Here is an 18320-nt window from a genome sequence, read left to right as displayed (position 1 = left end):
GATTGAGAAACAGCTGATCTTCGTGAGAGACGTCATCCAGCCGTCGCTCAGCAGAAGGGGAGCTGAGGAGCGCCGCGGGCAGCCGAGGACGGTAAGCAGAGAAAAACTAGCACACCTATGGCAGCACCGCAGGTCCAAATCTATTGTGATTATTCTCAATCATAGCACATTTCCTTCCCCTCCACCTACTATTAATGATATCAGTAACGTGCAATGTCAATCACTCCCGCCTCATACACTGGCCACGCCCCCCTGGTCCACCAACATAGAGACAACTGCTCCAGTCCATTACTATTGATGAAATAGACAAAGTTCTTCCAAATAACAAAGCCTGTGGATATGATGGGGTAAAATATGAGACCCTGAAAGCCACAAAATCCTGGTCTTCCCATATACTCACATGTATATTTAACACCTGTCTGATTAATGGGAAAGTACCAGACTCATGGAAGGGGGCCCTTGTCTATAGAATTCCAAAGAAAGACAATACCCCAAGTGATCATCTACATGGAGAGACATATCTCTCCTGCCCACTGTTTACAAGGTCTTCATGAAATGCCTGCTGGCCCGAATCCTCCCATGGCTTGTGGATGCAGGCATCCTCTCATCCAAACAGAAAGCCTACATAGACAGACAGGGTATGAACGAACACGTGTTCTGCCTGAAAACTGGAATTGACGATTTTAAACATGAATCATGTAAATTCTATACTGTATTCTCGGACTTTAGAGATGCCTTTGGGACATTATCCCACAAACTGTTGCTTAATGCATTAGAGGAAATCCTTTTACCTCAGCCCTTTGTGGACCTCATAACAGATGTGTATAAGGGATCTTTTTTTTACAAATTATCTGTGGTAAACAACTCACAGAGCTGATAACTCTTAAGGTGGGGATTAAGACAGGCTGCCCCTGGAGTGCTGTCAACTTCATCCTGGCCATCAACCAGTGGATGAAGTGGATCTGCCAGTGCGCACCACCACACACTCGATCCCCAAACCCTGTCCAGGGGTACGCTGATGATGTCCAGGTGTCCTCCAGAGACGAGAAGATCATTCAAAACATCCTGTCCAGAACAGATGAATTCCTAAAGTGGTCTAAGCTGGAGGTGAAGCACACCAAATGTGCAGCATTCTACGAGCGGCGAAGCGGTGGAAACCGCTGGTACAAATCTAAATCTGACAAACCCCCCCTCCTTCACAATAATGGGACAGCCCATCAGAGTCTACTCTCGTCATGAAACATACACCTAACTTGGCCATAAATTCAACATTGCAGGTGAGTGGGGTGAACAGGTGCAGGAGTTATCCTGTGCCTTTAAGGACAGGCTCGATCTGATTGACTCCTCCCCCTTACCTGTAGTCATGAAACTGAAGGCCATTAGAGAAGGGGCTCTGGCAAAGATACAACATCTCTTTGCAAACATTCATATTCCACAAAATGTTTTACGGGACATGAATAATAGAAGAGTTGAGGTTGTAAGGAAATGGGTGGGACTGAACATTCATTCCACCAGAGACATAATTTTCCTCACACTAAAGGAAGGGGGTCTGGGGGTCCCAAATGTGGAATGGACCTATTCCACTATAAGGTTAGCACACCTCATCAGCATGCTCAACAGTGATGATGCTGCAGTCAGAGCTAGCCAGAGCTTCCCTCTTACTGGACCTTAAGAAGAGAAAGGTCCCTTTGGCCACAGGTAACCAGGACAGCTTCCTAGGCTTCAGGAGGAAAGGCAACGGCAAACTGGACACACACGCTGCATGCTTTGGAGTTCGCTCAGACTGGCCAGACCTGAACGATCTGTGTAACAGACTGGCAGTTACATTACAGTGGACAGAAAGTGACTCTCACACTACTCCTGAGGCGTCTGACGCAGTGGTCACAGACACATCTATTACTGGGGAGACCTCAGTCTGTCATAATGAGACACAACACACACTACAGATCCTCTCACACTACACCTGAGGCGTCTGACGCAGTGGTCACAGACACATCTATTACTGTGGAGACCTCAGTCTGTCATAATGAGACACAACACACACTACAGATCCTCACACACTACACCTGAGGCGTCTGACGCAGTGGTCACAGACACATCTATTACTGTGGAGACCTCAGTCTGTCATAATGAGACACAACACACACTACAGATCCTCTCACACTACACCTGAGGTGTCTGACGCAGTGGTCACAGACACATCTATTACTGTGGAGACCTCAGTCTGTCATAATGAGACACAACACACACTACAGATCCTCTCACACTACACCTGAGGTGTCGGACGCAGTGGTCACAGACACATCTATTACTGTGGAGACCTCAGTCTGTCACAATGAGACACAACACACACTACAGATCCTCTCACACTACACCTGAGGCGTCTGACGCAGTGGTCACACACACATCTATTACTGTGGAGACCTCAGTCTGTCATAATGAGACACAACACACACTACAGATACTCTCACACTACACCTGAGGCGTCTGACGCAGTGGTCACAGACACATCTATTACTGTGGAGACCTCAGTCTGTCATAATGAGACACAACACACACTACAGATCCTCTCACACTACACCTGAGGCGTCTGACGCAGTGGTCACAGACACATCTATTACTGTGGAGACCTCAGTCTGTCATAATGAGACACAACACACACTACAGATCCTCTCACACTACACCTGAGGTGTCTGACGCAGTGGTCACACACACATCTATTACTGTGGAGACCTCAGTCTGTCATAATGAGACACAACACACACTACAGATCCTCTCACACTACACCTGAGGCGTCGGACGCAGTGGTCACACACACATCTATTACTGTGGAGACCTCAGTCTGTCATAATGAGACACAACACACACTACAGATCCTCTCACACTACACCTGAGGCGTCTGACGCAGTGGTCACACACACATCTATTACTGTGGAGACCTCAGTCTGTCATAATGAGACACAACACACACTACAGATCCTCTCACACTACACCTGAGGTGTCTGACGCAGTGGTCACAGACACATCTATTACTGTGGAGACCTCAGTCTGTCATAATGAGACACAACACACACTAGAGATCCTCTCACACTACACCTGAGGCGTCGGACGCAGTGGTCACACACACATCTATTACTGTGGAGACCTCAGTCTGTCATAATGAGACACAACACACACTACAGATCCTCTCACACTACACCTGAGGCGTCGGACGCAGTGGTCACACACACATCTATTACTGTGGAGACCTCAGTCTGTCATAATGAGACACAACACACACTACAGATCCTCACACACTACACCTGAGGCGTCTGACGCAGTGGTCACAGACACATCTATTACTGTGGAGACCTCAGTCTGTCATAATGAGACACAACACACACTAGAGATCCTCTCACACTACACCTGAGGTGTCTGACGCAGTGGTCACAGACACATCTATTACTGTGGAGACCTCAGTCTGTCATAATGAGACACAACACACACTACAGATCCTCACACACTACACCTGAGGCGTCTGACGCAGTGGTCACAGACACATCTATTACTGTGGAGACCTCAGTCTGTCATAATGAGACACAACACACACTACAGATCCTCTCACACTACACCTGAGGTGTCTGACGCAGTGGTCACAGACACATCTATTACTGTGGAGACCTCAGTCTGTCATAATGAGACACAACACACACTACAGATCCTCTCACACTACACCTGAGGCGTCTGACGCAGTGGTCACAGACACATCTATTACTGTGGAGACCTCAGTCTGTCATAATGAGACACAACACACACTACAGATCCTCTCACACTACACCTGAGGTGTCTGACGCAGTGGTCACAGACACATCTATTACTGTGGAGACCTCAGTCTGTCATAATGACACAACACACACTACAGATACTCTCACACTACACCTGAGGCGTCTGACGCAGTGGTCACAGACACATCTATTACTGTGGAGACCTCAGTCTGTCATAATGAGACACAACACACACTACAGATCCTCTCACACTACACCTGAGGTGTCTGACGCAGTGGTCACAGACACATCTATTACTGTGGAGACCTCAGTCTGTCATAATGAGACACAACACACACAACAGAACCTCTCACACTACACCTGAGGCGTCTGACGCAGTGGTCACACACACATCTATTACTGTGGAGACCTCAGTCTGTCATAATGAGACACAACACACACTACAGATCCTCTCACACTACACCTGAGGCGTCTGACGCAGTGGTCACAGACACATCTATTACTGTGGAGACCTCAGTCTGTCATAATGAGACACAACACACACTACAGATCCTCTCACACTACACCTGAGGCGTCTGACGCAGTGGTCACAGACACATCTATTACTGTGGAGACCTCAGTCTGTCATAATGAGACACAACACACACTACAGATCCTCTCACACTACACCTGAGGTGTCTGACGCAGTGGTCACAGACACATCTATTACTGTGGAGACCTCAGTCTGTCATAATGAGACACAACACACACTACAGATCCTCTCACACTACACCTGAGGCGTCTGACGCAGTGGTCACACACACATCTATTACTGTGGAGACCTCAGTCTGTCATAATGAGACACAACACACACTACAGATCCTCTCACACTACACCTGAGGTGTCGGACGCAGTGGTCACAGACACATCTATTACTGTGGAGACCTCAGTCTGTCATAATGAGACACAACACACACTACAGATCCTCTCACACTACACCTGAGGTGTCTGACGCAGTGGTCACAGACACATCTATTACTGTGGAGACCTCAGTCTGTCATAATGAGACACAACACACACTACAGATCCTCTCACACTACACCTGAGGCGTCTGACGCAGTGGTCACAGACACATCTATTACTGTGGAGACCTCAGTCTGTCATAATGAGACACAACACACACTACAGATCCTCTCACACTACACCTGAGGCATCTGACGCAGTGGTCACAGACACATCTATTACTGTGGAGACCTCAGTCTGTCATAATGAGACACAACACACACTACAGATCCTCTCACACTACACCTGAGGCATCTGACGCAGTGGTCACAGACACATCTATTACTGTGGAGACCTCAGTCTGTCATAATGAGACACAACACACACTACAGATCCTCTCACACTACACCTGAGGCATCTGACGCAGTGGTCACAGACACATCTATTACTGTGGAGACCTCAGTCTGTCATAATGAGACACAACACACACTACAGATCCTCTCACACTACACCTGAGGCGTCTGACGCAGTGGTCACAGACACATCTATTACTGTGGAGACCTCAGTCTGTCATAATGAGACACAACACACACTACAGATCCTCTCACACTACACCTGAGGTGTCTGACGCAGTGGTCACAGACACATCTATTACTGTGGAGACCTCAGTCTGTCATAATGAGACACAACACACACTACAGATCCTCTCACACTACACCTGAGGTGTCTGACGCAGTGGTCACAGACACATCTATTACTGTGGAGACCTCAGTCTGTCATAATGAGACACAACACACACTACAGATCCTCTCACACTACACCTGAGGTGTCGGACGCAGTGGTCACAGACACATCTATTACTGTGGAGACCTCAGTCTGTCATAATGAGACACAACACACACTACAGATCCTCTCACACTACACCTGAGGTGTCGGACGCAGTGGTCACAGACACATCTATTACTGTGGAGACCTCAGTCTGTCATAATGAGACACAACACACACTACAGATCCTCTCACACTACACCTGAGGTGTTGGACACAGTGGTCACAGACACATCTATTACTGTGGAGACCTCAGTCTGTCATAATGAGACACAACACACACTACAGAGCACAACAGCAAAAAGATCCTTACTGAACATCACACAGATGGACACAAAACAACACTGGACTGGACTGAATGCAGGGAAAGTTGGCATGTCTTGACTTTGCTGACCACTCTTCCTCTCACTCTATGTACAGAAATGCTGCAATAGGAGAGGATATTCTCTGCTTCACTGTTAAGGCCAGACTACAGGTGCTGCTAACCAGAGACAATCTAGCATTATGGTCCCTCAAAATCACCAGCCACACTGGATAATGCATTCTAACTCTGATCACCTTGAATCAATTGCTCATATTGTGAATGGATGTAATAAGTACAAGAGACTATATACAGCACGCCATGACCGTATCGTTGATCTCATTGCAAGTTCTGTTCAGGACATATTTCCAAAAAATATGCCTATGTATAAACATTCACGAGTAATCCCAGTCTGGTCCAACAGCTCTGAGGATGTGTTCTGAACATCCCTAACAGCCCTGATGTTGTGTTGGTGGATATAGACAGAAAGCAGGTGTTAGTCCTTGAAGTAGGCTGTGTTTATGATTTGTATATGGACATAGCCTTCTTGGAAAAAATGACCAAATACCAACGTCTCCTTGCTAAGATCAGTGACCTGGGCTATGCATGTAAGTTTGCGGTATTGATATTTGGCAGCCTGGGACATGTGCACAAACTGACTGTTAGTGGATTAAGACTGGCAGGGCTACCAAAAGGACAGTCTAAACAGCTGGCCAAACCCTGCTCTATATCAGCTGTGATCGGCTGTCTTGCTGTGTGGCGTAAGCGATGTTTTCTGTACCCTTAATGTCAAAGCTGTGCTACCTCTGAGAATATTTGAATCCTTTCTGTAAGAAATTTGATTGGTGGACTCAAATAAAGAAATTAAAATGCGTGTGATACTGGCCTTTAAAAAAAAGATGATTTATAAAAAGATGGCATTGAACAAATCTTTAAAATATACTGTCTTTATGTTTTTTTCTACATTAATTTGGTGATTTACTGTGAAATTATTACATCATAAAATAAATAAAAACAAATAAACACTTGTTTTTAATTGTGATTAATCAGAAAAAAGTTGTTGTCCTGTAACTTCATAACCACTTGCTTGATTAATGAAAATTAGGGTTCATTTTAAAGCTTAGAAGTGATGGCTTCACAGTGAATATAATGAATATGACTAACTTTTAACAACTGCTTTTAAATGTGCTGTAAGTGACAAGACATGCTTATGTGGTGGTACATGTTTTCTTCTGCGGTTGTATAAAACGGACTGTACAGTGTTCATCTAGGTGTCCGGTATAATGCACACCTTTTGGATTTTTGATATTTAATAAAAAACTGTCAAACATATGAAAATATGGAGATTATTTATTTTACTGGGATACTGTTTGGGCTCATACACAAACTCTGCTAGATTTAAACGCGTCATAGCTGATAGGACACTGATGAGAATATTGCTTGAGAACATATTTATAGAGATGATATTATAGATTATATTTATTTACACTAAATGATTATTTATGCATTATGTGGTGCTATTGACGACGGCCAATAGAAGGAAGGAAATCCCACAGAATATAATCTTGCTTTAAAAAGGCCATAGAGCGGCTTGATTTATTTGTTGTTTGCTCATTTTCAAATATAAAACTTGATGAAATGTGTTCAGTGTGTGCATCTGTTCTTTTTGAACACTTTATCTCATTTGAACAAAACCGTGATAATATTGATAACCATGATAATATTGATAACCGTGATAACATTGATAACCGTGATAATATTGATAACAGTGATAATATTGATAACCGTGATAATTTGGGTCACTATAATGTGATAATATTGATAACCGTGATAATATTGATAACCGTGATAATATTGATAACTGTGATAATATTGATAACCGTGATAATATTGATAACCGTGATAATTTGGGTCACTATAACCGTGATGTTAAATTTCCATACCGTTTCATCCCTATTTTATGAGTGTCCTTCCATATATCATTTCTAATAGACATCATGTCAATCATCAATAATAACAAAATAATTCAATAAATTGCATCAGTTTTTCTGAGGTTCTCTCATCTGTGATGTACCAAGAACTTCCAAACATGATCATAATATATTTGTTTCCAAATGTGAAAGGTTTTTAATCAAATGAGACCATGCACTTGCATATATTTAGTTATTAGCAATTACTTTTAAATATGCCACTTAGTCGTGAAATCATTAAAACATGCCTTCAGGGTGTACGTGGTTCATTTTAATACACAAATGATATGTTATTGTGTTACTGTGGATGCTGAACGAAAAACAAAAACTGACTCAAATAAATGAGAAAAAATGCATTATCCACTACTATACCAATAATATTAAGAGTAATGTGGCGTTTTACAGCATTAAACACAATACTCACGTGAGTGTGTTGAGTCGACAGTGTTTATCCTGCAGTAGAGCAGAGATCTGATTCACTCGTGTGTCTCCTAGTTCATGATCTCTCAGATTCAGCTCTCTCTGGAGTAACGGGTTTATACCCACAATTCCTCTCACATACTCACAGGCTTCATCTGCAGCAGGACTCACAAACCTGCAGAAGGGAAAATTAAGCTAGAATCAATTTAATTAAACACGGTGTGATGAAAACAGCATTTGATTCTAATGGGAAACACTGAGGAATTATTTCTCTTGAATTGGCTTCTATACAACACATTTTATTAGTGAAATAATATTTCTATACACAATTCACCTTCATAATGCACAAAACTGAAAAATCAATGCAATGTTACCCAGAGTCACAAACAACGGAGCTCCTTACTATCCGCGCTGAAGCTGAGATTGCTCGCCGTTATACGTCACATCCGGATGTCACGTGTCAACTCGACCCGGGACCGTTACGGGTTGTGTGTGAAAGCGCACATATTACGGTATTTCATTGGCAGTGTGAATGGACTAAATCTAGCAGCCTGGAAACGCATTATCCGTGTATTTGCTGGAATCGCAGTGTGAAAGGGGCTTATTAGTGTTACTCGATCTTAGCACTGCATTCGATACTATCAACCACAGCATTCTTTTGAATAGACTCAAATTATGTTGGCATTAGTGGAAATGCATTCAATACACTGATTCATAACCGTTTTAATCTTTATTTGAGGTTTGAAAACAAACCCGGAAGAGAAGACAATGCTGAATAAAGTCGTAGTTTTTGTTATTTTTGGACCCAAATGTATTTTGGATGCTTCAAGAGACTCTAATTAACCCACTGATGTCTCATATGGACTACTGTGATGATGTTTTTATTCCCTTTCTGGACATGGACAGTATAGTGTGCATACACTTGCATACGCTCTCGGACTAAATATAAAATATCTTAAACTGTGTGTGAAGATGAACGGAGGTCTTTCGGGTGTGGAACGACATTAGGGGAGGAGCTAAAGGGTTAGTTCAACCAAAAATGAAAAAAAATTCATTAATTACTCACCCTCATGTCACTGGACACCCGTCAGACCTTCGTTCATCTTCGGAACACAAATGTAGATATTTTTGTTGAAAGCTGAGAAAGGCCTCCATTGTCATTCAGTACTTTCCACTGACCCACTCACAAAACCCTAAACATGTTGTTATAAAGTCCATCACACAACAGTGGCTGTACAATAATTTCACGAAGTGACGCAAATAGTTTTTGTGTGCAAAAAAAATCAAAATAATGAGTTTATCCACAAGGTTATTGTATACCGTGTAGTCTTCCGAATAATTGTTTATTCAACACATCATCCTAAATAAACCCGTCTCCGGCGCAATGACTCCGATCCTTCAAATATTCATATTCAAAAATTGTTTACTCGACACATCAGCCTAAATAAACCCATCGCCGGCGCGATGACTCCGATCCTTCAAATATTCATATTCAATAATTGTTTATTCGACACATAATCCTAAATAAACCCGTCTCCGGCGCGATGACTCCGATCCTTCAAATATTCATATTCAATAATTGTTTATTCGACACATAATCCTAAATAAACCCGTCTCCGGCGCGATGACTCCGATCCTTCAAATATTCATATTCAAAAATTGTTTACTCGACACATCAGCCTAAATAAACCCATCGCCGGCGCGATGACTCCGATCCTTCAAATATTCATATTCAATAATTGTTTATTCGACACATAATCCTAAATAAACCCGTCTCCGGCGCGATGACTCCGATCCTTCAAATATTCATATTCAATAATTGTTTACTCGACACATCAGCCTAAATAAACCCATCGCCGGCGCGATGACTCCGATCCTTCAAATATTCATATTCAATAATTGTTTACTCGACACATCATCCTAAATAAACCCATCTCCGGCGCGATGACTCCGATCCTTCAAATATTCATATTCAATAATTGTTTACTCGACACATAATCCTAAATAAACCCGTCTCCGGCGCGATGACTCTTGATGATCGTTCAAATATTCATATTCAATAATTGTTTACTCGACACATCATCCTAAATAAACCCATCTCCGGCGCGATGACTCCGATCCTTCAAATATTCATATTCAATAATTGTTTACTCGACACATAATCCTAAATAAACCCGTCTCCGGCGCGATGACTCTTGATGATCGTTCAAATATTCATATTCAATAATTGTTTACTCGACACATCATCCTAAATAAACCCGTCTCCAGCGCGATGACTCCGATCCTTCAAATATTCATATTCAATAATTGTTTATTCAACACATCATCCTAAATAAACCCGTCTCCGGCGCAATGACTCCGATCCTTCAAATATTCATATTTTTGTGTAATCAACGCGTCATCCTCAATAAAGGCGTCTCTTGCGTGATACCACTAACTTTGGAATATTCTGATCTAATATGATTTCTGACCTGTAAGGTTGGCAGAATAATAATCATACACTGTGTGTTAATAGGCCAGAGGAGAACTGGCCCCTCGACAGTCTGGTTTCTCCAAGGTTTATTTTTCTCCATCACGCCCTGATGGAGTTTTGGTTTCTTGCCACTGTCGCCTTTGGCTTGGCTTGCTTAGTTGGGGACAATTTCAACTAAAGTTTTCAACTAAATATCCAAATAAAATTAATTACTAAATTAACTGTATCAACTTTATTACTGATCTGCCCACATTGATAAATTGATAAATTGAATAAATTGAATAAGATAAATTGAAATGAGCTGATGACATCACCGTTTTCTCCAGAACGACAGCGGAATAACAATAATCGTCATTGTAAAAGCGCTATATAAATAAAGTTGACTTGACTAAAATAGGAGTAAAAGTAAAAATCTGGATAGAGCGACATGTATCACCTCAGGTGTACATGTATCAACACTCACTTTTATCTTATATTCCTTTGAATGAATAGGACCAGAGGCTGAATCAGCAACAATAACATGGTTATTAAAAACATTGACAATATTTTCTTTCCCTTTATAATGATTTCCTTAACTTTTAAATAGTCAGGTAAACCAGAAGTGGAAACCACATATAAATCACTATCATGAATATCTTGTAAAAAGGCCTGTTCATTTGAGGTGAAGCATCGATTGACTGGTGGACAACTACTCTGTAAGTGTTTGTAACTTCTCATGTGATTGTTTGTTCATTTGTTGTTAGATAAGTGTGTCTGAGTAGTGCATTGGTGTGTATTAGTAGTTTCTGGTGTATTCTCGTGGTGTGTGTGGAGGAGTTAGCCTTTGTTTGGTCATTGCCATGTTGGGGGCATTCCCAGCTGTTTTTAATAACTACTCAGGTGGGTATAAATAGAGTGATAGTCCGCGGCAGCCCTTGTGTGAAGCCTGACGAGTGTGAAGCCCGACGAGTGTGAAGCCTGACGAGTGTGAAGCCCGACGAGTGTGAAGCCTGACGAGTGTGAAGCCCGACGAGTGTGAAGCCTGACGAGTGTGAAGCCTGACGAGTGTGAAGCCTGACGAGTGTGAAGCCCGACGAGTGTGAAGCCTGACGAATGTGAAGCCTGATGAGTGTGAAGCCTGACGAATGTGAAGCCCGACGAGTGTAAAGACATTCAACTCTTCCCTGTGCAACTCCTCCCGAGCAAGGACCCCGACAAGGCACTTGAGTATCATTTTCCTTTTCATTATTTGTGTTCAGTTTTTCTTATTTTTATCTGGCCTTTTCTCTGATCTGTATTCACCATGTGCTTTCTAATCTCTACTATTACTACTAGCACTCGCAAATCACGCTCTGTACGCACGAGACGCCGCAATCCTAATAATTTGCGCAGTCTGCGTAAATCCTCTGCTACTTTACTCTCTATTCCAATTGGTCTCTGGAATTGCCAGTCGGCTGTAAACAAAGCAGACTTTATTTCATCTATTGGGACTCATTCTCAGCTCAGCCTCATGGCCCTAACTGAGACCTGGATCAAACCAGAGGACACTGCCACTCCTGCAGCCCTCTCAACCAATTTTACTTTTTCACACACTCCTCGGCCTATTGGGAGGGGTGGGGGTACTGGTTTGCTGATCTCAAATGATTGGAAATTTGATCCCTTACCATCTCTATCGGCCAGTTCATTTGAAGCACACTCAATCTCTATTACTCACCCTGTTAAAATCCATGTTGTAGTGGTCTATCGTCCTCCAGGTCACCGCGGTAACTTTGTGGAGGAGTTGGATGTGTTACTTTCTAGCTTCCCTGAGGATGGCACTCCTCGGATTCTGCTTGGTGACTTCAACATCCATCTTGATAAACACCTAGCCACAGACTTCAGCACTCTACTGACTTCATTTGACCTTAAGTTAGTATCTACTACGGCTACTCACAAATCAGGTAACCAATTAAAAACTCGTCTACACACGCAACTGCTCCATGGACAACACTTTAGTTACTCCATTACACACATCAGACCACTTTCTCATCACTCTTAACCTCATACTGACTCCTGATACAACACGTACTCCTACACAGATTACCTTTCGGCGTAATCTACGCTCACTCTCCCCCTTTCGCCTATCCACTATGGTTTCATCTTCACTCCCTCCACCTGCTCAGTTCTCAGCACTGGACACTAACAGTGCTACTGACACTCTTTGCTCCACTCGAACATCCTCCTTCGACAATTTTTGCCCCCTTTCATCCAGACCAGCCCGCCCCACCCCATCTGCCCCCTGGCTGTCTGATGTTCTCCGTGAACATCGCTCTGGACTCAGGGCGGCAGAGAGGAAATGGCGGAAATCTAAAAACTATACTGACCTTACCTTGTATCAGTCTCTTCTCTCTTCTTTCTCTACAAATGTCTCCACTGCTAAAACAACATACTACCACAACAAAATCAACAATTGCTCTGACTCTCGCACACTCTTTAAAACATTCTCCTCTTTTCTTTGTCCTCCTCCTCCACCTCCTTCATCAACTCTTACAGCTGATGACTTTGCATCATTTTTCACAATTAAAACCTCTCTCATCAGCAACCAGTTCTCCTCACCACAAACTGACACACACACACACATCTCAACAACTAACACGAACACGCTTCCATCCTTCTCTCCACTCTCCGAGGCAGATATTTCTAAACTCATCCTTTCCATTCACTCTACTACCTGTCCACTTGATCCTATACCCACTCACCTCCTTCAGGCCATTTCTTCTTTAATCACTCCTGCACTGACTCACATTGTCAACACTTCTCTTCACACAGGAACCTTTCCCACAGCATTTAAGCAGGTTTGGGTAACCCCACTGCTTAAGAAACCCTCTCTGAATCCAGCACTTTTAGAAAACTACATCCTTTCTGCCTTTAATTGCAAAGACCTTTGAGCGAGTTGTTCAATCAACTCTCTATGTTTCTTGAACAGAACAACCTCCTGGACAACAACCAATCCGGCTTCAAAAGCGGCCACTCGACTGAGACTTTACTCTAGACCTTACTTTCGGTAACTGAGGCACTGAGACTGGCAAAAGCAGCTTCCAAATCCTCAGTGCTCATCCTGCTGGATAATTCTGCTGCTTTTGACACAGTTAACCACCAGATCCTCCTGTCAACACTTAAGAAGATGGGTATCTCAGGAACTGCTCTCCAATGGTTCAGGTCTTACATCTCTGGTAGGTCCTACAGGGTGTCATGGAGAGGTGAAGTGTCTAAGTCACATCATCTAGATACTGGGGTTCCCCACGGCTCAGTCCTTGGACCAATTCTCTTCTCCATCTACAAGTCATCATTAGGTTCTGTCATTCAGAAACATGGCTTCTCCTATCACTGCTATGCTGATGACACTCAACTTTACCTCTCATTTCAACCAGATGATCCTACAGTCAGTGTTCGTATCGCTGCCTGTCTGACAGACATTTCTGACTGGATGAAGGAGCATCACCTTAAACTCAATCTTGCAAAGACAGAATTACTTGTTGTCTCAACCAACCCATCACTTCATCAAAATTTCTCCATCCAGCTTGGTTCATCAACCATAACTCCATCCAGGACAGCCAGGAACCTTGTTGTAGGAGTTGTGATTGATGACCAGTTAAACTTCACTGACCACATTACTGCAACAGCCCGGTCCTGCAGATTTGTCTTATACAACATTAGAAAGATTAGACCCTTCCTATCAGAACAGGATGTACAACTCCTGGTTCAAGCTCTTGTTCTCTCCAGACTGGACTATTGTAATGCTCTTCTAGCTGGCCTTCCAGCATGCAAGGGTTTGAGAGTGCAATTAATCCAGAATGCAGCGGCGAGAGTGGTCTTTAACGAGCCGAAGAGAGCGCATGTTACGCCTCTCTTCGTCAGTTTGCACTGGTTGCCAATGGCTGCTCGCATCAAATTCAAGGCACTGGTTCTCGCCTACAAAACAACCACTGGCTCTGCACCAATGTACCTAGACTCGCTTGTTCAGAATTACACACCCTCCAGAAGCTTGCGTTCTGTGAGTGAATGGCACCTCGTGGTTCCATCCCAAAGGGGCACGAAATCTCTCTCACAGATCTTTTTCTGGACCGTTCCCACCTGGTGGAATGACCTGCCGATCTCAATTCGTGCTGCCGAGTCTGTAGCCATTTTTAAAAAACATTTTTAGACACATCTTTTCCAATTGCACCTGACCAATAAAGAATAGCACTTCTTTCTGTTTTCTGTTTGTTTGTCTAAAATAAAAATAAAAGTTTGTGTACTGTGCTCGATTAACTGAGAATTCTTACAGCTCTTGCAGGTTGTTGCCCTCGTTTGTTCCGTTGCTTCTATTGCTCTCTCCTTTTTGAAGTCGCTTTGTATAAAAGCCTCTGCTAAATGATTAAAATGTAAATTTAAATATTTAAACTGATGTCTCAAAATAATATGTGCTTTACTTTACCAAAATTTCTTACATATAATATAGCACAATGGTCACTTACACCATTACAGAAAACTCCAGATAGATAATCTATGACAGCCATTGGTTAGTGACATCAATTAATGTGGATTTGTTTGGATCTTTTTGATTTAACCATGTTGGAGAATTTATCAGTTGCTCCAAACAAAGAATCACAGATATAAGATCCCCCCCACATAAGATCAGCTCTGATTTAGTCCAGTTATGAAGAAGATCAGTAAGTGAAGTGTTAGCTTCACTTGATGCAGATGTTGGACGATAACATCCAATGATGATGTCAGGGGCATTTGAAAAATTAGTTTAATTGTCAACAATTCAAAGAAAGAAAGAACGCTAATATAATACATACAGGTGCAGTTTGAATTTGACTTAAAATAAACTGCAACTCCACCACCTTTTTTGGGCAATCTGATCTAAAGAGATTATACCCCTTTATGTGTATCATGGAGTTTGTAATGATTAAATTGTGTTTTTTTCAAAGACTAACGTAACATCCACATCAGATTCAGAGCAATGATCAAACACAGATGGAGTCCATCAACACCCTCAAAGCTTCACAGTCCTATATCTCGTCTTGGGTAGAAATTTCCTTCAATAACAGCCATTTTGATTTAGATGCTGTTTATTGCTGATGATCGCGTTAATTTTCATATGCATCTGCCTATATAAGATCGCTCGTTTCTGCTTCTTCTTTTCTTGTGTTTTGATCAGGAGATTGTGTATTCATTCAGGAGATAGGTAATAGCGCCCCCTGCCGTGTAACAGTGAAAACATGGAAAGCCGGAAAATATTATCAATGGCAGGGAAACATTTTCTCCTTTAGTCTATGGTTCTCTCATAAAAGACGAGATAACAAAAGATAGAAAAAAAATCACTCAGTCCTCTTGACTGAAAAACTTTAAAAATTGTTAATCTATATTTATACAGTGAATCTATATTTATACAGTGAAGACTATGCAGTGATCTTTTATATTTGATTACTGTTGATGTAGCCTTACCGAAAATCTAGTTTAGACCCATGAAAAACCTGAAAAGAACTGTTTTTCATTTGTATGTTTTGTATTTATTTGTGCTGCTGCTCATAATTGCATTATTTGTTCATTTTATTATAGACTGTATATACAATATTTAAAAATAAAATGTATAAAATGTTAGGCTTTTTGGAGTCAACCTTATTTATTTAGGTTACATGGATCAAAAAACAACAATAGGCCTATTTTATTTTATTTATTACTTTTTTGTGGTGGAACCAGTAAAAATTTTAACCACTGGCCCAACCGGGCCAGAAAAAAATCCCTAATATTGAGCCCTGCGAGTACAAACATTTACTCTATCATACAGACGTGAGAAGGCTGTCGAAGGGCAGGGTGGTCAGCCCAGTGAACGAATTGAAAGATGAAATACATGCTTTTCTGACTGAGAAACTGTCACCTCTCATAAGCTCGTTCAGTGATGAGAAATGTTAATCAACCCCGTCTTATCTTGCTGACATATTTTCTGTTCTAAAATAACTGAATCTAGAACTACAAGAACGGGAGGACAACTTTTTTAGACATTGCAAACTAATTCAAGCTTTCCACAGATCACTCAAACTCAGGCAGCTGCGTCTCAAAACCTCAAGCTACTATATGTTCCCAACAATGATGAAACACATTGAAGCAAATGTGTCCAAGAAATCAGTCGCTGGCCCGACGCGTCTCATTCAGTCACATCTGGATGCACTGATGGGAAATTTCTCTGACTATATTCCCCAAGAGAAAGTCAATGAATTAAAAGACAAGCAGTGGGTGAAAAATCCCTTTGACTTTGAAACTCCAGATTCAATTGCTGAACTGAATTGAACTCCTCCTGAAGAATCAGAAATGCTGCAAGTGACCTGTGACAACTTTGAAAATGCATCATAAAACAGAAAAATTGTAATCAGTATCCCATGCTAAGGAAAGCAAGCATTTCATTGCTACTAGCCTTTAAAACTACAAAGACGAAACAACCAAACCAGCTGGATGCTTCTGGACACGCGTGTTGCCCTCTCGTCCTGCGAACGCCAGATTGTGCAGAATTACCAGGCCCACCCTTCTCATTAACCCCTTTGCAGTAAGGTCTCGCCGACAGTCCCAGATTACTGATTACTGAAAAACTTGGTATAATTATAAAGATTAAAGCCTTCAGCTTCGTTATCTGACCAATGTTTATGATAAAATGAGGTTGCAGTGACATTATTTCTTAATTTATGTCAGGAGTGCAAAATAATCAATCCGTTATGAACGATATTTTGAAAAGAATATCATCAAGAATCAAAAGCCAGTCACATCATCTGGTTTTATTAGTGGTCACATACATGCACTAAACAGCATCCATTCGGGCTCTAAGTCAACACGTGCGCCTATTTGGACAAATATAGATTTATCAACACGTTTGCAAAATATTCTGCCATACAAAATAACATTTCTATTAATTTCTCACTGAATTATGCTGATCTGAAGAGCCGAATGACATTCGGAGCGATCTCTGGCCGTTTCCCAAGTAGGCAAACTTCTGACTTGTGTCCTTGGTAGTTCAGACTTGTCGAGTTGGACTCGGGAGAACGAACTCCAGAGGACGAGAGGAATCGTCATCAGTCCCTGGTCAAGTACTGTTCCAATTCAAAGTTCACTTCTAGCTTTTTTACCGGGAGTGGGCGGGACCGGGAATTGTAATATTATTAATTTTGAACTTAATTTGGCCACCGAAAGACTTTAATCACCGAAATATACGGCCGAAATGTTGTGGTGACACAAAGAGAAACCGCAACCTGCAGGTGCTTGTCTAATGCAACATGTCTGCGGCGTGGACGTATGTGGTTCATCTCACATCTGATCACACATCTATGGTAAACTTTGTTCAGTGCATGCTAGTGCTTCCATATGTTCGAATATGACCAGTCGTTTTCGCCATCACTCCGCGTGAAGAGCCAGAAGACGTGAATGAGAAGTCGCGTGCGTTGTGAGAAGCGCACACGTCTCACAGCGCACAAATATTGAGTTCTCTTTCAAGTCCTGCGCTTGAACAGACAAACTCACTCAAATAGTATAACAACATGTTCATCTTGAGGAGTATCCTAATAGGAGACATATTTTGTATATGCCTTAAGTGA

General features: G+C 42.1%; 1 protein-coding gene across 1 annotated transcript in view; it reads right to left on the bottom strand.

Moving 5' to 3' along the window:
- The window catches only part of LOC137049620 (NLR family CARD domain-containing protein 3-like), a 59276-nt gene that overhangs the window by 16692 nt on the left and 24264 nt on the right, over nt 1–18320 (bottom strand). Inside the window, exon 9 of the mRNA XM_067428186.1 lies at nt 8266–8436. Coding sequence (XP_067284287.1) covers nt 8266–8436 — 171 coding nt within the window. The remainder of the gene's footprint in view (nt 1–8265; nt 8437–18320) is intronic.

The sequence above is a fragment of the Pseudorasbora parva genome, chromosome 2 (genome assembly GCF_024679245.1).
Source record: "Pseudorasbora parva isolate DD20220531a chromosome 2, ASM2467924v1, whole genome shotgun sequence".
NCBI lineage: Eukaryota > Metazoa > Chordata > Actinopteri > Cypriniformes > Gobionidae > Pseudorasbora > Pseudorasbora parva.
This window is presented reverse-complemented; position numbering and strand designations above follow the sequence as displayed.